Below are 22,118 nucleotides of genomic sequence, written 5' to 3' on the forward strand. Positions count from 1 at the left end.
GGGCTCCGGACACTCTTTTGCCTCCCAGCCACTTGTGCATAGCCAAAGACGATACAGGCCGAGGGAAGAGACGCTACTGGGGAATCTCCTCTACTGGAGACATGGATCTTCCTAGCTTCATGGAAAGGTGAATACTCCCAGGCCCTTCTGTCTAGCCAAAGAGCCAGAGTTGATCAGCTATAAATGGAAGCTCTCTAGTGTAGCTCTGTTCCTAAGAGCTACCACTGCAGAAGAGAGAAGGAAGATTTTTTTTTTATATATATATATTTTTTTTTTTAGAATTTGAAAGCCTACCACATAAGATTTAAACATTGCCAATTGTCCCCAGTTCAGAAGTTCCTATTTTAATAAGTTATAGCAATTACATTTGATTGTCTTAACTAGAATTCATCTAAAAAGAACAGCGAACTGGGGAATTATTTCCTTTGTTTTCCTTTCTAGTTTTAACCAGTAGCTATTTTAACTCTGACTTACAACATTTATTGACACTTATCTGCAATGTAGTTTCTCTGCAGATGCATTTGAAAATTAAACTCTGCATCATAGATCAATGGTAATCAACCTGATGCCATCAATGCTGCAAGGAAATTATTACAAAAATTCCTTCACTGATTACATACAGGGTCTGTAACAAATAGAGCGCCTTGGGACTGAAGTCAAAATTATCTCTCTTGGAATGGAGACAAAGTAGGAGACACCACATCACGAACTACTTTCCAAACCAGCAAACCATTTATCACTTGTGTTACCAAATTCCTTGCATCACACCCATCTTGGATAAAAAGCAGTTTTAAAGTCCTTCAGATAATAACAGACTCACAAAGGTGAAATGCTGACAATGCCTTCCCCGTGAGTCTCCACCTATGAGTGGTTTTATCAACCACCGAAGAGAAGGCCCTATCTGGGTGTTGTACAGCTGGGCTTCTTTGTAAATCAAAAGCCGCCATAGAATCAGATTCCCTGCTGCTGTTGGAACCGAGCAGAGCAGAATGAACGGGACAGTACGCTCTGAAATACCAACTATTGCCTAAATGTGAGGCAATTCAGTTCTCAGATGGATAGCTTTAGTACTACTGCTATGAGCAATGCATTTTATTGTGTGTCTCTATTCAGCTGTGTGCAGTCTGACTGACTGAAAGCTTCTTCCTGATGTAAGTCGCAACATTTACACATTTCACAAGCTAAAGGCTCATTTTTGATGAATAAGAGCCTTCACTTGAACTGAATAGGAAAATGAAGTGAAGTGCCAGAGAAATGCAAATTTTCTGGGCTTATGAATCACAAAAGCCTGGTACATCTGACAAATCAAGCCACTTATTAAAAACAATGCTTACCAGTGTTGTAGGCAGTAGGCATGGCCGAATACACCAATCCCTGCGGAGGCAAGCTTGGAGTTGTCACAGACACCACAGGGGTAGCAAGAGGCTGTGTAGACTGAGAACTACTTATCCTTTGGGTATTCTATAAATGATTAAAAATAACAACATGTCTTGTGATATCAGTTAGAACAATGGAAAAATCAAGTGCTAATACAAAAATAGCATACAATTAGAGTATGTTTCTTCACTTTATTTTTTAGTTACGAATACATCCTTTTTGTCAGGATAGATTTTTCTAAACAAGCCAAAACATTTCTAGACTTAAACAAAATGATCTTGGCCAACTAAAGTGAAAAATTAATTAAGACTCAGTTGTCTGCTTCCCATGCATGCAGATTTCAATAGTGTTAGAGTTGTACGACAAAAATAAATGCGATTTCTTTGGGATATACACAACAATTCTCAGAAGTTCTTAAGTGATTTGAGAGTTTCTAGTCTTATTTTATGAAGGGGTTTTAGCATAGATGGTGAGGTGCAGTTCCACCAGAAGAGAGTCTCCCACTTCCCAGTTGTTTACCCAATTTTCAAAATTGTAGCTGCCAGTTTTGACACTGTGCTGACTACATCTGTCCTGAAAGGAACACAGAGATCTTCTAAATTTGTGTTGATAAGACCTGAGTGATAAAATAATTTTGTTGTTCCCATGGCTCCTGAGAAACTGAGAGAGTATTTGTTATAATAGAGCTATGTTTCAAAGCGAATGACATTTGAGTTCACGCAGAGCAACTGTGCTTTTTGACAGGAAAAATAGCTAAACTAGATTGCCTCAGATTATCTGTTCTAACTGTAGGCGCTCGTATCACTCAAATTGAGCCCTTCAACCAAATTTGCTGTTTGAAAAACCTTGTATTAAACACTGCGGTGAATACCACCAGACAGCAAAGCTGCTCTGTCACCTAACGTACTCCTCTTCATTGAGGCAACTTAAAATCTTTTTTCAAAATACGTAGTTCAACACCATTTAGCCATGCCAGATACTGTCAAGAACAGGAAATGCTACTTTTTTTTTTTAACAACAAATACGTAGTTTTACCTACAGAAGTCTTAGAAATACTAGAAGTAGTAAAAGTCTTTACACCCTATATTTTTACATTCTTACAGAACCACTCCCCATTAAGGGAGCTGGATTTCAAATTGCTGAAAATTTGTTATTAAAGCAAGACTCCCTCTATCTCTGAAAAAATATTTGCTACAAAAGCAGCAGTTTTTCATCTCTTTGGTACAGTTCCATTTCCTAGCTTTAAAAGATTGAAGCTACTACTACGTTTTCCTCATTTCGGACAGGCATACAAGTATTTCAGTATCTGAAGAACTTTTTTTTTTTCCTTCACTCTGACCTTGACAAAGCAAGCAGTATCAAAAATGCATGATTCCCTTTACAATAACAGAACAAGCAGGTACAGAAACACGGCTCTGTTCAATTTTAAGCTTAAACTTGTGAAGATGAATTGAGGACTACCAATCCTTGGCTTCTATCTTTTTAAAGAAAAAAGTATACCACAGCAACCATATTAAAATTAGCTACAATCTTACACTGGCTACCAGCTTCTGATCTCTGTTTTATCTGGCTGCTGTTAAAAGTCAACCTTTGAGCCTTGTAAGAATGTGGAGGCTCTCTGGCATTTGTTCTGCAGATGTACCCACTCTGCTTCAGAGCTCCCAGATTTCAAAGCTTTAAGTCACAGAGAAAGTCCCACTGATTTTCCGTGTATTTTATCCCTTTAAATCACTTACGTACTTCTGAAAATCTCCACTAGACCAAGTTTATCTGGCATAAAGATACGTTATTAGAGCAGATTTTTGTGTCTGTCAGGAATTGACCTTTTTCCAAAGCTTTCTTGGATGGCAGCCTATAAAGTTGGGATTACTGTATAATGGAAAAGTTAGAGGAGTATACTGGGAAACAATCCAGACCAAAGGATTTCCCCATGGGAATTTTTTTTTTTTAAGTGGCTAATAAAGGTGGTTTTCTGAGATAACTTATTTCTGAATAATTCCTGAACACTCAGCCATACAAAGACACTAAGAAATATTGAATGTGTCTAATATTTGTTTACTTGGAGATTCAGCCAAAGACTCATGACAACTTTCAGGATTTGTTTTTATTATTTTTTAAGCTGGTGCAAATTATAGCAGTAACAACAAGAATTCGGCACCTTTATTTCATGCTATGCTACCATTTGTATCTGTTTTTCATATCCAGTGCTCAGCTCCAACTGTACAGAATCAACATTCACAGACATGATCTGGAACTGCTTTCTAGCACTGGAATTAGCACCAGAAATTAGCATAGTAAGAGACATAATATTGCAGGTGTACTTCGTATTTCTTCACCACGTTTGAGGAAGACACTACTACATTTTCTTTGTGTGAGCTTTCTTCCCTTAGCAGATCAGCCCAGGTTTTAAAACCACTAGAGGGCCCACGCTCCATACAGTATCCCTAAACCAACCCGCCTTCAAGTTGCACTATTTTGTGCTGCAAAGACCATAGCAATTTTTAGCAGGTAGGAATACCTGAATTCAAGGGCTTTTGCATTAATTCCAATTGCAGTGGTATTTTGATTAAGTATTTTTACGTTGAATTAGAGCTTTATTTCTTGCACTGGAAACCAGACACTCCTCTATAAAGGTGAGAGGAACATGCATAACAGCTGTTTATAACCACAAGTCATTCCAATAAACCTTAAAAACTTCAATACCGACTTACAAAGATCATTTCCCCTTCCTTACTTTTGTGAATCTGTTGCTCATGTTTAATGTAAAAATCAACCAACAGCATGCATTCATCAAGAAATTTCTCTAAATCACTACAGTTTCCATGCTTTCATGCAGTCAGAGCCTCATATTAGCAACAGGTCCATGTTCAAAAAGAAATCAAAGTAAGTAATAGGCAGAATTCTTTGTGTATCTTTACAATCGCACTCTGATGCAGCATCTTCTGCATGATTTGTGCTACAGCAGCTAAACAATTTGCAAATCGGTCTAAAAATAAGTTATGAATGATTTTAGCCTTACGTTATTTTCCAGACAAAATGCCAAACGTTAAAACCTTTTGGAAAAAAATAGAAAAAACACAAATCCCAAGAGTCTCCTTTCAAAAGCAGAGTATTTTTCCACTGGAAAAAGGTAGAATTATTCATTTGCAATTCTCTATTCCTTTTAGTAAACAGGGAACACCCCTGTGGTTTGATAATCTCACGCAGGATGAAATAATTCTGAGCTCTAAGAAGGTGACCTCACCAGCAATGATGTAATCTCCTTGAAAATAAGAGAAGTAAGAAGGGCTTTTGTTACAATCTGAAGAATTTGATGAGTGAAGCCACTTACTAAAAATATTCCAATAATTTAGGGGATGATAAGTGGTTATTTATATTTTACATTAAAGACTGTAAATATCCTATACACATGGACAGTTACTCTGTAAGGCTCTTTTCCAATGTTCCCTCCAAGAAAAACAGAAATACTTCCAGGAAAAAAAATACAAGTTTACAAATGGAAAGCACTAGACTTTGGATGTGTTTTCAACTTGAATTGGTTGGGGTTTGAGTTTGATAAAACAAATTTATTTTTGTCTGCTACCAAGGGAACACTGGAATTACTTTAAATATGTAATGAAACTACAGTTAAAAAGCTGTAGTAAAATACATTTTCAGCATCTTGCTCTCTGATCAAACAGCAGCCCAAACTCACCAACTCCAATTCATCCTCCTCCGACTGTACTCAGCAAACAAGAGGGATAACACAGTTACTAAAAATAGCATTGCTTTCAAAAGTTAAAGAAAAAGTCACATTTGTGCTTCAGGATTTTTATTTAATTAATAATGTGAATTTGCCAGCTGATTCTGTAAATAATACTACTACGAAGTATAATACTTTATGTAATTCCGTTCAATTAAAAAATATTGTACTGAAAGAACACATGCTTTGGCAAAATCAGTGCAGGGAAAGCTTAGTAAAAACAAGGACACAGCGACACATTGACAACACATGTAGATATGGAGCACAGCAGTTTCTGGCTGGACTGATCCAATAAACATCCAGCTCAGTAACAGAATATTTTTCACATACAACCATCACACCATCCCAGCATCTCTACTCCAAAATCTCCTTCCAATTTCCTCAAAAAGACAGATCAAACCTAGACTGAATATTACGTTGTTCCTAACAACACAGCAGTAAATAGGTGCTGTACACTAACATTAGAACAACTGCATTAACAAGATTCTCCTCTTGTATCTATTTCTGATTAATTTAAAAGTGTAATTTTCACTTTAATGATCAGCCGGTGTATTTCCTATGTCTTCTATATACTTCAGTATTCCTAGAAAAACCTAGAACTTCAAGAATCATTACTTGGAGGATAATTATGGCTTTTGTTACCTGCATTAATTTTTTATTATTCATCATGAATACCAGTAACAAATGTAAGCACTTGTGGTATCTTAAAAACAAGTAAGAATTATGCAGAGAGTACTTGTATTGTTTATGTCCTGCTCCTCTTGGTTATGGTTCATTCTTCCATACAAAGAAAACAAAAAATGTACACATAGATGTTTAAAATTTCTACATGACAGTGAAAGACTAAGACAAAAGGATCTGGCCAACCAAGTTAAAGAAAAAAATAGAGTAACTCTTCCTGAAATACCTGTTCTGGTCTCAATGCTGTGGTTGCCTCATGCCTGACACGAAACTTGTGTGCTATTCCAAATCTAGGCTGAACAAACATTACTACCAACATGCCAAACTGCACAATAGTATTGAAAAGTACACAAATAGAGACTGAGCCTGATCCTCATTACTCTTTTATGCCTTGATTGAAGACATGACATCCACCATAGGACACTCAAGGTTGCATTCCGGCACACCGCATCAAACAAGTGTTTCTCTCAGAACATCATTACCACTGAAGCTACATTTTACATCCCACAGCCATTATGACCCAGGAAAAACAGGTACAAAGTGTGCTTTAGGGCATGTTAATACAGTTCACATCACCCATCAGATCAGCCATTCCTCCACAGAATAATGCATAACCCCTTTTAAAACCCACATCCTCCAAACCAACAAAGTTCTCAGTACCAATTCAGTGAGATGTCAAATCAAAACAATAAAATCCCAGTCTACATTTCTAGGATTGCACTCTTACTGCATTTAGGTCAGACTGCTATTTTACACTTCAAAAAAAAAAAATCCATACAAATTTAACTTCTCCCAAGCTAACAACTTATAACTTACGATTTTCATTATTGAAATTTCAGAATACAAAACCCCTTCTATTACTGTAGCCTATGGTAAGCAGATGAGATTGTTTCTCCCTGTGCATGTGGACAGAACACTTCATTTTTACAGTGCCAGTCATAAAACAAACGTTTTAACTTACCAGTGGTGGCATCATACCCTTGCTGGAGGGTGGGATGACAACACGGAGGTCAGGTTTGCGGTTGTTCATTCCAAGATTACCTCCTCCAGGTGGAGGTGGAGACTTTGTAGGCATGACTTTGCCTAAGCCATTCCCACCACCAGTAGTTCCGAGTAGACTTGGTGAAGCTCGAGAATTCACAAACCCATTTCCTGAAAGAGGAAAAACAAATGTACCTTAAGACTGAAGTAGCAATACAAAATTTTGGTGCACATGTACAAATTACAAAGTGTTTCTTTACTGTAGAAATTCCAATAACAAACTTCTCACAAGAGGCACAGTATTGAACAATCAAACAAAAACCACTTTCACCAGAAGATCAATATGTAAAGGTAATATTAGCTCAAGTGCACACTGTGGTAGCTTAAATGCTTGGAAGAGCATATTGCCAACCAACTATTTCTAGTAACATTTGTTGTGTCTTTTTTTTATTTTTGCCCTTTGAAGTTCCTCCAGGCTGAGCCTGCAAAAAAAGTGTGTGCTTTTTGCACAACCCCACTTCATCCCCAACCTCACAGAACGTGAGCTATACTGAATTGTTGCCTGTCAAAATAAAAAAACCCAGCTCTTAAAAGTCTCTATTTCTCAAATTTATTCTTCAAATATTTTCAAGATCTGGAGGGGACTCCAGTATCTATCCTCTAATAAAATTAATTTTAGTCTCAAAAATATATACTGTCTATACTGTCTGATTATTATATTTAGCAATTAAGGGAATAAATCTTTTCCCTTCAAATTCATGCCAAGCTCTGGACACAGATATACATGTCATTTATGTCCATTGATTTTTTTTTTTTTTTTTTTTTTTTCCCCACACAGGTCTTTCTCTACCTTACTCCTGATACTCATTCTAAGGAGAATTAGACAAGTCAAGGCCTACAGGTCCTGGCTTCAGCACTGAAATCTCCAAAAGCTGAATACGCTCAGGATACAGGCCTTAGCTTACACTCAAAACACATCAGAAAAAAAGTTTAGTGCCTCGTATTCCATTTTCCTGTACTGACAAAAGCACCAATCATGTTAACCAAAATATAATTCTCAGAAAAAAATTTAAAGCCACATTCCAATCATTTTATCATATTTATAGCAACAATTCCCAAAATACACACACCTTATTCAGCTGCAAATGAAAAAAAGTTAAGCAAGGGGAATTTCACAACAGGGAACCCTACAGTTCACACTACAGAACTTGTGTATACATGTGTATAAATAAATACACTTCATAGTAAGATTATGTTTATACAAACATTGCAGTTCTGAAAGCAGCCTTTATAGGCACAATTCAGGGAAAAGTCTATTACACAAAGTTCACTGTGTGGGAAGTTCTCTTCTGATAGCCTGTAGCACCATACTGGCATGAATTTTGTATTATTATTCTAATTTGAATAGGCTCCTATGCCCAATCCAATTTTATTACATTAAGTACATATTAATCTAAAAGCAATTAAAATAAGCAAGTTGTAAGTGTCACGTTCTACCCCTACCAAAATTTTAATGCCTTTAAAAACTTAGCAAGAATAAAGAACAATAACATGTATCAGTAATAGCGTAACACTTCACGAAGCCGACTGGTACTGCTAAGATACCTAGCTAGTGTATGTTGAGAACCTAGGTGTGAACTCCCCAGGATGCTAATGCGGGAGCCTCATCCATTACTACTGATCCTTGTTACATGGTGGAGGAACCGTCAAATGCAGCCCTCACCTTTTCCCTCCTCTTCCGTTCCATAAATGGAACCCTAGCTAGTGTTTTATCATCTTAGAAACAGAAAAAGCAGATATTAATATAAGAATTAGAACAAAACCCTTGTGCTGATCTGAAGATATTCATTTTATAAAGGTCTTTTGGAAACAAAGTTATTGCCACATATTTTTAAAGAAAAAAAACCAACTAAGTAGGTAGAACTTAATGGAATTTGAAGCCACAGTATTCTCGTTCACATATGGATGAGCAGTAAATTCACAACTTCAAAGCCAGGATTTCAAATTCTGGATTTACCATCTTTGTGAATTTCCTACTGTGCCAAAAGCATGACCATACATGGATGATCCAGTATGGCCCTTGAGTTTTCCAAGGTTAACAGAGCAAGCAGGAGTTATTCTAATTTAGTGCTTTCCTGAATCATTTGTATAAGAGGTATGGGAATATGTTTCCTGAGAATTCTACCATTTAACTCAGAAGTTATGAGGGAAAGAAGGAACACAGACAGCAGAACGAAGAAAAAGCTTTTTATGTCAGCATTCTTCCTTCCGTATAAAAAAAAAACACAGCAAAAACTCATTTTGTGATTAAAGCATCTACAAACCTCAGCAGAAAAGAGCTGAATTTATTGGGATGCTTCTAGGTTAGTGATAAAATGTAGTTAGAGTGGCTGAAAAGTTGGGCTGGAGCTGAGAATACATACTAGAGCTAAATATGCTCTTGAATGCCAGGAGAAAAGTAGCCACAGCTAGGTCACACAGAAAAACCAGCCAGCCAAAAAAGGGAAATTAAGTTCTGTGCTACCCCTAAGGTTTCTGAAACTGTAAGACGGTTTTCATAGAATCACAGTTTTGTTAAAAACAGTTATGCATCAATATCTATCCTTAGTGGATAAAGGAAAAATTAAGTGAATTTGGGAACAGATGTGAGAGAAGTTATTAGAAAACAGCATAATTTTCACCAAATTATATCTAAAAATTTGTTACAGTATCTTCCATTTTCAGCAAAAACACCAGAACATTTAAAGAACTTAACTATTATTAAAAAAAAAAAGTCTGGGCTTCAATCTAATAATAAATAGCATTTTATTACTCACTAGGCTGTCAGTGTTACCTTTCATATGCCAAAGTGTTCTGAGTTGAATTTGAACTTCAGAACAATAACACTTTGTATATACAATGGAGTTCTGTATAGCATTTTAGTCTATCCTATGATACCATTTCCTGTCCTCTGTTTTCAACTATTTCGGTAGCTCGTGTGTTAAATCTGGACAGTGTCTTTCTTCCACACCCAATACAGTCATTTCCTGCAGCCCTTATTACAAGGCTCTGCCAATCCTTCAGAAACATTTCATGCTTTTAGCGGTGCTGTCAAAAACAACAAACTCTGTGCCATTGCCTCCTCTGCGCAATATCATTCAGCAGCAGGGCAGAGTCAAAGCATTTGTTCTGACAAAAGGCTGAGCATTTCTTAAAATAATTGTTTAGAAAAAATACGTTAAGAACGGGAGAAAACAAAAAAGTCACCAGTGTGCAATAAACTATGGGTATTAATCCAATAGCAGCCCTTTGTTACAAATAGCAAGCATTGGACACTTAGCATACGCTGGAGTATCTATATTGATTATTTGAAGAATCATAAGCTTGGGCTGCAATAAGACTGTAGAATATTCATTTTTAATAAGAAACTTAAAGCCTTTTTTCCTGTTAATAATCTAATAAGAAAATCAAATTACAAGTCAAGAGTGAAAGGATAACTAAAAGCATGCTATTTCTTAGAGCAAGGTCAGGAGCCAGAAAAAGATAATGATTAGAGGATGATGCAACTATCCGGCAGTTTGCCAAACTGAGCCTTTAATAACCCCATAAATTCTACTTACTATTTTGTATAATACAGAAATTGTATCTACCCCACCCTCTGTAAGTCTTCCCCAAAGACAATTACTTTATGTTTAAAAACACTATCAAACTGAAAAATGGAAACAGAATACAAAATCCTACGTAAGCGTAAAATAATACTGGTGCTTCTTCCATTGAAAGAGTTTTATTTAACTCTAATTCTTTAAAACCAACTAAGAAAGCATGTTCAAAACACTTCTTTGGAAAACAGACACCAATGCAAAGATGATAAGCTCTCAATTACATGAATCATAATTAGATTTTATGATAACAAACATTGCCAATGTACATTAGCCTGCTTTTGTTTAGTCAGGAAATGTTTACTTTTGAAGTAACTTCTTTTCTGAAACTAAATGTTAAAACCCACCTATTTTAATAACTGTATATTCTGCCTTCAGAAATGTAATATAGCTTAATCTCATTTATTGTCCTGCAGCCCAAGACGTAGCGTTCAATTACGTGAGCCAGACTCTTATTTCACTATATAAATCACATCAGCTGAAACAATGAACACACGTGGCTGGAAAGTACTCCATGTACTTATTATTACTCAAGGAATAAACTACAGTCATTGACGCCATTAATCTTTTTGTGCAGTTCACCTTTGGAGAAACTGAACAGTTATACAGAGTTTTGGAAAATAATTGCGGGCAAGCAACTAAGCAATGTAAGATTAAGCAAAAAATAAGCACAGTAGTAAATAATTATTTATGCCTCAAATGACATCATACAGCTCAACAAATGTCTCATAATTAGAAGGAAACCGAATATTTTCCATCAATTCACTATGCATGTAGAAGACCAGATAAAAATCTATTGAAGAAAAACATTTACATGTAGGACCTTGCCACATGGGGTTGGGGGTGGTGGACATACTGCAAGTAAATACTACACTAGCATTTCTATAGCAGCTTTAAGTGGAAATTAAAAAAAGACAACATATGCCATTCATACCATTCTCAGCTTTGCACAGAGATCACTGCTGATTCTACCATCATTTCAAAAAGCCTAAGTTCTCTGCTAGCTTTGGAAAGAATTTACTATAACATCTCAAGGAAGTTGAAATGTATGTATCTCCACTGATCTTTACAAATCAATACTTCAGATAATTCTAGGCTTAGAATTAAAATACACCTTTGCCAGTAATATCAGGTTTTGAAACATGTCTAACATGTAAGATTTATAATTCTGTACTTTACATATTAAAATGCAGCAAAAAGAAATACACATGACTAAGTATCAAGGGAATACTTACTCATGTTACAAAAACAAAAAAACCCTCATTCCCCAGGTTGCTGCAAAATGTTTTTTGCATAAAGCTAGATAAAAGGAAAGACCGTTTTCAAGGATGTTCAGAATTTAGATGGGCCTTCTTCAAGACCAGGGTTATTATTCAGAATGCAGCAGGAAACCTAAAACAAAGACATACTGCTTTTCTATCTAAATGTTATTCAACCTTGTGTCAAACATTAGCAGTAGCAATTGGATGCCTCTTCGGTCTTCTGCCAACTAAACAGTTTACAGTAATGAAATCAGAGTTCTACTTTATGAACTTACTGATTTCTATTTTCTACAAAGCCAGTGTAAAGAATGGTAAAGAATGGACAACAGAATTGATATGTTTAGAACACCTGAGGATGTGTGGTGTTGCATTCTGGGCAAGGTGACACATGTAAGTGCTGAGACTTCACACAGATACGCTGCAGTACTTTAATCCCGCTGCGAGATTTATAATTTGTTATACACGTGGCAAATTCTAACCAGAATTGTCTTGTACCTCTTTGTAAATCAGAAATTCTGGTACGAAACTGAACACAACGATGTATGAAATTTCAACTAAAATTTAAGGGTAGTTCAGGGACTGAACTGACCACATGTGGATGGATGGTTTCCAAGGACAGATTGCTACAATTTAAAAAAAAAAAGACAACACCAAACTAAAAAAAAAATCTTGAATGACAACTTCTACCAGCATGTTTTCCATGCTGATTTCGGCCAGTCATTTCTTCTGAGCTGATCTAATCAGAAGATGATGGATGGATCAAACTTTGTAATGTGCTGACAACATCTAGCAAAGGAAAAGTGTTCAGCTTGCACCCTGTGAAACAGCTAGTCTGCAGTCCACTTTCCATACTCCTTTTCCTTGAGGAGAGCTTGGAAGCTGTAACAGTAAATATGCTGCTCTCAGGCTTCCCGAGGGATTCTTCAACTTCTTCCTTGGAGAAGGGTGAAACACTGACTGTTGTACTTACCTGCGCGACCTTAAAGCAAAGCAAAACATGATGCCAACACCATTGACATTACAGAGCAAGGACTTTTGTCCACTGCAGTTAGCATCAGTTGAACAAACATTAAGTCAAATCCCTTTCAAATCAAGCTAGAAAGTTAGGATCTCTGCAAAGTCAAAGACTACCTGTGACAGATACTACCTGTTACACTGAATAGAAAGTATAGCAGATTAGAAATACCACCAGTAACACACAACCTTAAGTAGGAATATGCTCAAGGTTTGCAGCAGTTTTCTTGAGGTGGCTGTCTACAACAAGAGAGTGCCAAGCTTTTTAGCTGACACAGATGATACAGGCTGGCTAGTTTGAAAGTTGTGGTGGGAGAAGAAAGTCTGTTTTCTTTCCTTCTGGATTTTCTGCTGATAGCATCAATCCAGTTTCAAGCAAAACTCCTGCAAGAGATATGTTTTTCCAGAGCTAGCTGGATACTTCTCATTGGGGTGTCTCTCATTTAATAAACAAAGCAACATTAATAGAAACGTATGCACACAAAGCTGTTTTGTTATTGAAGCCTTCTGGTGTACTCGGCATATTAGCCACTTGACTCAGACTTGTGAAAGACCAAGCTGAAAGATTCTTTTACCCTCAGACGTGCAGAAAAAGCTCTCCCCATGAGCTAAGCCCTCAAGACAAAGGGAACCACGTACAGTTTTGGCCTTTCACAGTTCTCTGTTTTGATCTCTTTCTGGCAACATACAAGCAGAGGTGCATACAAGCTGGCCAGCTGCACCTCTGCATAATCCTTCCTGAGGCCAGGATAAAAGATGACACATGATCCACATTGGCTCCTAACAGAGATCCAATAGCTCCCAAGACATAGTTTTTCTAGCAGGTATACCCTTCAGCTCTATTCCGAAGAAATTAAATATTCCTAAAGTTAGTTCACATTCTCAGAATCTGAAGATTAGCGAGGACATTAGAGAAGATACAGCTCTGGAAGAAAGAGCAGAAATTCAGTACTCAGGAAGACTGTATCTTTTTTATCCATTCTCCTGATGATGTAACTGTAAGAGGAAAGATAATTAAGATTATCTGGAGCCATAATCTGCATTACTGACCAGAAGGGCTACTTCACTGACAAAGAAATATACAGACAGATAATATTGCGTGCCTGCGAGATCATAAGGAGCCTCCACTTCCAACAACTCCTTCAAAATCATCTAGGACAGGGAAGAACTTTGGGAGCTCATCTTAGTTCAAAGGTCTCAGGGTTTACGGTTTTCATGCAGCCTTGGCAATGAAAACCAGCTCAGGTCCTTTGCATGGTTCTAGCTCAATCCCATAGATGAAAGGTATGGAAGAAAAAGTGAGGCTGTATGACAGCGGTACTTCTTTTGAGCCTTTCTGATGCTCAGAGTCCTCAAGGATGGGACAACTTCACTGGATGTGCAGTTCATTAGCAAACTCTGGATGATTCAAGGTATAATACCAAACCTACTGGAACATAGTGAAGCAGACCTCATGACAAATTTGAAGGTGATCTATCCATCAAGTTGTTTCAGTTCAAAGTCAGAGAAACTCTCCCCTGTACTTGGGTACTCAGAGCAAGTGAGGCTATACTTTGCCTAATTGCAATCCACAGCCTTTTGAAAGGAGTAATATAGACACACAGCATGTGTTCAAGCCATGATGATGCTGACAACAAATCGCAAGCTGTACACATCCTGGTGAATGAGATTCTTGAAGCATATTAGATGCCCATCACAAACTGAACAGGGTTTAACACTGACCATGGGCAACAGTATCGTGAAAATTCTAGCTCAAAAACATTTGATCTAATTAACAGAAAAAACAAATTAGCTCAAAAGCAAACAGTTATAATGCCAGATGTTTTTCCCCTCAGAATTGATACACTTACCAAGTAGAAGTTTTCAGCAAATGTTTTTTATGTGGTGGGTAAAATTTTAAAAATATTACAAAATAAAAATGCTTCTTCAGGTTTGTGACAGCTGCATATGAAATAAGCTCTCAGTATTATAAAATGATCACATAATTTTCTGTTCTACACATAAAAAAACCACCTACCAATCTTTGCTACAACACGCGGATATTTTTACTCAAAGTTATTTTCCACGGAAAAACTGTTAAGTTGGCAGATTGACTGCTAAAGCAAATCATATCTATTCCAACCAAGTTACACAGGACTTGAGAAAAAGACTCATGAACTAAATATGAGCCATTTTATGCAACATCTTTCTTTGAACTGGGTCCCAACTATGCAAGATAACCTTTACTTGCTTTGTACTCAGAGATTAAGGTGTATATTTCAGTGAAATGAGAACAAGATCTCAAATCCCGAAAACTTCACGATGTCTCAGGTAAGACTTGGGTTTTTTCCTTTGTCTATAAGAGAATATCTGGGAATATGGGTATGCCGTACTCCATCTTTACCTTTGACATCTCTCTCATAAATTGAGAGCTGCAAATTTGGCACGTGACTTTTCACAACTGCAACCATAGGAGAATTCTCTACTCCTAAGTAGTTTAAAAGAAAAGATTGAAAGCTAAAAGAAGAACAATATATATTTTTTAAGTGAATTCTGCAATAAATGTAGCAAGAAACTAAAACCGTTGCTCTCGTTGAAAGCCAAAAGAAGAACAATATATATTTTTAAAGTGAATTCTGCAACAAATGTAGCAAGAAACTAAAACCGTTGCTCTCTGCAGACATAATTAACTAGATATACACACTTCAATGGCAGCTGTCAAGCTCAAATTGACAAACTAGCAAATTTACTCAATCTGGTTATGTATTCCCTGATTTGGTTGCAATTGAGAAGGTTACCGTGCCCTGACAGTATTTAAAAGCAGCCACACCATATCCTAGTAGAAAGTGGAACTCTGACAACTTAGGGTACTCTGTGGCTTCACATTCTGGTGTTAACTACATATTTGAGTTTTGCTAAAGGTACTTCTTATAGATGTTCCACTGTTCTTGTGCAGCCACAACTCTTACTTGTAAGAAAAACTTTTCTAGAAATGAGTGGGTATAACATTTTGGGTGCGATGTTCTGGAAAGTAAGAGATAAGCGATGCAGTTTGACTTTTCACATAAACTATTAATAAATGCAAGGAGGAAAACATTTTACTGCATTAAATATGTTCACCAAGCTGCTATAACTGGGTATTCCTACAGTTTAATATTCCATAGCAAGTGCTGTAAACAACTGCTTTATTTGCTTATTGAAAGCAGTAGTCTTAAGTCTGAGGCTGCTGTTACTAAAGCCTCATTTTGGATAAGAGGCCTGAAACAGCTTGGTAATAAACTTATTTAGCCTGACTTGAGAAATACAATTGAAATCAACATCTGACCTCCACAGTTTCTAAAAATAGTCATCTTTTTTCAACTGAGGAAGTTTCCTCCATTTAAAATTTTGCTTACTTGATGGAAACCACACTTTAATATTTCATATCTTTGCTGCACATAGCCGAAGAATGGATGAAGAGTGGAAAGTCAATCCTGCACTTTCAGCCTTGTAGTTGCAGCGTTTTCTATTCATAAATTCAATTGCCTGACTTTATCTTCAAAGAACTTTTTCCCAGTTGCCACACTAAGTAGCCAGTGGGCAAATACTGAAAGGTCAACAGTTGCTTCTCTAATTCCTTGCTATGAACACATACCAAGGAGAGTTATGTGTATTTCCAAAATTGACCTTCAGTTACCAAGACATCTCAAGGAATGGAAGGAACATGAAGGAAGTGGGTGAACTGTCATTTATTTTCTCGTTCTGTGGAGTGATAAATTTCAGCATCTGCCTGCCCTCTAACAGAGTACTATGTTTTGTTTAGGGGAGACAAAATATTATTCAAATGAAAAAGTGCTATCATATCTTTTTACTGAAGACCAAAAAATACTATGAATTTAATTTTTGGCAAGATCTCTTAATTTGTTTTTGAAAGCAATTCTGATCATCTTCCAAAATTAAGACAGAACCTAGCTATCAGCATCCAAGGTTTATTGCTTTCTTCATATAATCACTAGAAAATAATTAGCAAGATACACATGGCAACACAAACAATACAGTCTGTATTTTCTTCATTTTGATTGGCACCACAACCAGTGTCAAACATCCAGGTCTTGTGAATGCTGAAGTTCAGAACACAGCTGAGTTGTCTTTAGTGTAACAGTTTAGTAAGTGCAATGAATTTCACACAAAGTAAGAAGTCTGGTAAACATAAGATCTCTTTAGAGTGCTGTAATTACACCTGTAGAGAAACACAAAACCAAGAGCAGCATGCTACTCCCAAAAGCCACTAAAATAAAAAAATGCAAATATTACTGAAGTGGAAAGGGCATGGCAGTAAAAAGTTAAATGCCTGATAAGAACTGACAAGACTTGACAATTACAAGGCAACTAAGAAAATGACAACCTTTGTTCTTCTAGAACCACTTTTTCAAGAGTGTCAAAATAAAAAATTGCTTTTGAGTAACTGTGAAACTGAAACCACAATACTGTTTTTTCAACAAAGACATGATACTGCACTTACCAACTGGACTGGTACCAGCTCCATTTGGCACTGTGAGGTCAGTTGTCCCCAGCATTCCACCTAATAAAAATAAGGCGGAGCATTAAACTAACTTGCTCTCATTACAGTACCGTATCATTTTGTACTGTAAAACTTAAGCCATTAAAAAAAAAAAAAAGAAAACGCACCGATACCATTAGGAACTTGTCACTTGTTTGTTTGCGGGTTGTTGGTTTTTTTTTAATTAACAAAAAAAATAAAAAGAGGGTATAAAAGGAAAGCACAACAGTACCAAAATCTTACCTGCATTGCCAGTACTCGGTGGTCTCTGGGGGGCCCCAGGTGATACGTTCCGATGCAGGGTGGCCTGAGGTGGGGAGAGCATGGTAGTGTCCGTTAACGATGAACTGGCTGCCAGTGACGGGGATACAAGGGAACTTCCTGGGTTACTGTAGGTTAAAGTGTTGGGATTGGACACTGGAACTGTAACCGACATTGAGAAGTTCTGAGCAGGCAAGCCAGGCTGAAGGAAAGACGACAAGAAATACACACAAGACAATAACATTAACTATGTTTGCAGAAATAGCACATTATAAAAATACACACTAAAGTTTGCCAAGTATTACTCGGGTTAAGAAAAAAGTTAATTATGTTAGTTTTTAAACTCTATTAAGCATACAGTTTTAAAACATCAATTTGTTGTAGAGCATGGTGTTAAAATCTTATACATCAAATAAATAACAGTTCCAAAAGAATTGCTCATAAACTTCTAAAATACTGAAAGTTCAAATACAAAAAACCTGAAGAAATTCATATGAATTCACAAGCTTGGAAATACAATAAATTTATCAGTTAATTTGGATTACTACAAAGCAATGACAAGCTAAACATGTCTACAAATCAACGAACTGTTGCACCTTCAAAATGTAAGCATAAACATGCACATTATAACACAGTTATTACACAAAAAAGAAAAAGTTAGTAATAACATTTTCTATTAACAACCTTCCCAAATTATTGCTAATCTCTAAAACTTTTTCAAGAGACTAAATGAAGTAAACAGATCTTTAGGAATTCACTAAATTCAGTAATCTGAATTTAAACTTTTCAATTACTATTCTGAGCTGTGTTCCATAAAACCCTGCTTGAATAACCACTCCATCTTGCCTTTTTGCAAAATTCATTTTTTAAAGTTCCAATTTTTACAGCATTATTTAAAGGGCAATTCTTTTTCTGAAGTATATATGTTTGTTATTCAACAACTATTTGAATCAAAAGCTTAGATGCCTGCCCATCTATGGTACTCATTTGGTTATGACTAACTTCTCTGGCCTTTGTCTCATTCCTATCCTTTGACAGTAATGAGTTTCAGAAACAAAAGGGACTATTTTCTTTCACAACTCTTATAATTATTGGAAACAAAACCATCACAGGTACAATTGAAGGGTTAAAAAAAAAAAAGGTATTTATTGACAGAATAGAGAGATAATAGTTTTGATTTACAGGTCAAATGCAGGTGACATATTCATGACCTAGCAAGTATACTTAGAAAGACGCAGTTTTGTCATGTGCAGCTTAAAATTGACTTAGCATGATACTTCTGTACAACAATTTTGAAAATATTAGAAATACAACAACTATACTAATTAAACCAGCATAACACATTTTCTACAAGAAGCAAAATCTCTTACTAGTGAGAGCCAGTGACAGCATCCTTACTGAAGCAGTCCTAAGAATAATTATCAATTTTTGGCACAGTTGGAAGGAAAAAGTAATGAAGCATAGCAACGTAATGTTAGCAAATCATTCACACTATCTAACTAATGACAAGCTGTACTGGTATTTGTTTTCATGGGAAACTACTTCAAGAAACTATTCAATATCTACCAAAAAAATGTTTGTCTTTAAACAGCATGCTGTCAAGTAATTCAAACTAAACTTGAAATACCTGAAGTATGCTTAAAACAATGGTAGGAGCTAACAGTTGGAACATTTATTCTGTAGGTTTCTCAATACAGAAGTAATAAATGACAGCTTCTCCCCACACCTTACAATAAAGGCTGCCTCTGCCCATCTACGGTACTCATTTGGTTATGACTGAATTCTTCACGCTTTGCCTCATTCCTATCCTTTGACAGTAATGAGAGCACTAGAACAAAAGAAACTATGTTCTTATACAGATCCGTAAGTACTGGAAATAGAACCAGAACAGGTCCAACTTAAGCTATAAATACAGAGCTACAGAACTTAAAAAATAATGCTGCCTTTTTTTGTTTATGCTGATGTTCACATAGACAATTTAGGCTGTTCATGAAGACCACAGAAAATCAAGGGAGAGCAATTCAGTTGTATCATACTGAGAGGAGGAGGCCTGAAGATGTCTCAACACAGAAGCGTTGGATATCAAAAGCTTCAAAACAAAGCAGGAAAAAAAGATACTGGCTTCATTCAAGTATAAAGAACTTGCTAAAAGAAGAGATGCTGGATGTCATGACTGTCAGTTTTCTGTTAACTCCCCAGAGATGGCCTTATTGCTCTGAACAATGAAATAATTTCTATAATCAGCAAGTCATTTGGGGACACACTACTCAATTACCCCAGGGTCTGTGCCGATAAACCTACCCAGTCCATTTTCTTTAATTGCTACAAGATTTGCAATGGTAAAAAATTCAAAGGCTGTGGCAGAGCCCTGTATTACTTTTCTTAGAAAATACTTCCCCTGGAATACTCAACACTAATTGGTTTTTGTAGATGGAAATTAAATGTCATGAAAAGCATGCAAAATTTACACTACTGTTATCCCCAAACTTCTAGAGCCCAATAATTTTTTTCCAAGAGTCCTTCTCCACTAAATCATCTTTTTTGCCTTAGACACCAAAATTGAAGCAAGATATATGAAACTGAGAACAGGAACAATCTGTAAATATAAGGGGTCCAGACAGTGCCAATTTAATTTTTTAATTAGATAACACTAAAATGAAAAACGATCCTCTGATCACACAACGGGATAGGAGATCATATCTTTCTAAAGCAATTAAGTGACTTATTGCTGCAAATGGATTAGGCACTTGGGACAAAGTTTTGAAAGATCTTTCTGTGTTCAAGGAAGCATCTGTTGGAATTTCAATAGCAGTTAAGACACCAATCTTTTGAGGCTCCCATAGGGCACCCGTCTTTACCTTTAAAGATCTAAATATCTTTCTCTATCCAATCTTCAGCAAAATAAGACTCCACTGATTTGATGAGAAAATTAATCCAATTCTATTTGCCTGTTTGTAACATACTGTAAAATCTTGATTAACAGACAGATAAAGAGCTACAAGATGTAAATAAACTATCCAACATCCCACGCCAATATCTATATTTATAAAAATATTTTAGGTAGGATTAGGCAATGCAGCTAGGCTCCTGAAATTTAGAAATGTTACCTCATGTTCACAAGGTATGAAAAACTGGGAGTGCAAGAGAGGAGCTAGAGATAAATCATCTCATTCTTTAAGATAAAATGTATTTTAGCAAGATCAAGTACCAGCATCTCATTTTTCCTCAAAAATATATATTCCCGTTTCAAACCATTACATCCTCTTGTCTTTGCAGTGGTAGTGGTTTTCCGTGGTAAGCAAACACTGTGAAAATTCTCATGCACGTAATAGAAGCACAAACCATACTTTAGTACTCACTGCGATTTTATGATTCCGCATCATATTATCAAACTCTTCATTAATTTTTTTATATTTTTCTTCTGTATGTGGCGTGAGCACATATGAAGTGTCAGGGTCCGGGCTGTCGCACCCTCTGTGTTCCTTCTTGTTCAGAGCCTAAATAATGAAGTTAATAAAAAGGATCAACAAATAAAAAGTAGAGATAAAATAAAAGTACTTACAGGGCCTCGCTTGAAAATAAAATCACTATCTTCATTTAGTTTGCTGAATCTGTCCTCCGATAGTGGACTGTGCTCAAAGTAATCGTCAGCATCAGGGCTCTCACAACCATTAAGGCCTTTCTTTCTTAAGGTCTGAAATACAATTGGAAAATTCACATACAAATCATACTAACTTGCCAAGAAGTTTTGTATACTACTGAATCATTCAGAGCCACTGAAACTACATGAAACTTTCACAGACAAAAATCACTGTTCAGACAGGCTTAGTCTTTCAAAATAGTAGCATAATACACAAAGAGAAAAGGTTCATTCAGAGGCACAAACTCTCCCAGGTGCCATCTCATGGGTTACTTTAACCTACACCCACTTCATCTCTCCAGTGTTCCATGCAAAACAGTTTTTAGATACTGGCTGATGAAGTAAAGTTATCCGACAGACAGAATGTTCAAGCGTATGGCAAAGGAGTTCATGTCATCACTGGTAATTAACAGCCAGTTTACTGAATCTTTAATAAAATTTATTTTAGCATCCCAATTTTAATATTCACATTTTAACGAGCATACAGTTAAGCTGAGAAACACACTAGCTAAAATTTTCGATCAAATTCAACAACTGCAGTACATTAAGATATGTAACACTTGGTATAAAGGCAGGATTTTCCTGCACGTCTGTCATCCTGCATAACAACTGCAAAAAAGTATAAGAAGAAATTACATAATCCCTGTCTAAAATGACTTAGTTTGCTAAATATAAGTTTTTTTCAGACTCCTTTAGACGAACTCGATGCAACTGCTTTATTGGGTTACTTCCTCTTTTCTGATGGAGAACTCATATCAACATCCCCTGGAAAAAAAACACAAACTTGTCTACAATCTAGGCATCACAAATAACCTATTGAAAGAAAGGATGTGAAACTACAGGTCTTGTGACCACATTTAAAAAAGTGTTTGTATTCCTTGCTGTTTTTCTTTTTCACCCTACTACACAATCAGAAATCTTTCTTTGCAAGTTCTCGTTTATAACAAAACAAGATTTAAAATATTACCTATGGAAAAATCTTTAATGCTTTTAAAATGTTTCA

At 36.3% G+C, this 22,118-nt stretch overlaps 1 protein-coding gene across 1 annotated transcript in view; it reads right to left on the reverse strand.

Annotated features, from left to right (window-relative positions):
- MEF2A (myocyte enhancer factor 2A) overlaps positions 1–21,205 on the reverse strand; it is a gene marked incomplete at its 5' end in the record, with an annotated part of 30,342 nt that extends 9,137 nt beyond the window's left edge. The window contains 6 exon segments of the mRNA XM_010295562.1: positions 1,335–1,461; positions 5,072–5,095; positions 6,762–6,952; positions 17,176–17,235; positions 17,458–17,677; positions 21,038–21,205. Of these exon segments, the coding sequence (XP_010293864.1) occupies positions 1,335–1,461; positions 5,072–5,095; positions 6,762–6,952; positions 17,176–17,235; positions 17,458–17,677; positions 21,038–21,205 (790 nt within the window).
- Between the last annotated feature and the right edge of the window lie 913 nt (positions 21,206–22,118).

This window comes from Phaethon lepturus, unplaced genomic scaffold, assembly GCF_000687285.1.
Source record: "Phaethon lepturus isolate BGI_N335 unplaced genomic scaffold, ASM68728v1 scaffold311, whole genome shotgun sequence".
Taxonomy (NCBI): Eukaryota; Metazoa; Chordata; class Aves; order Phaethontiformes; family Phaethontidae; genus Phaethon; species Phaethon lepturus.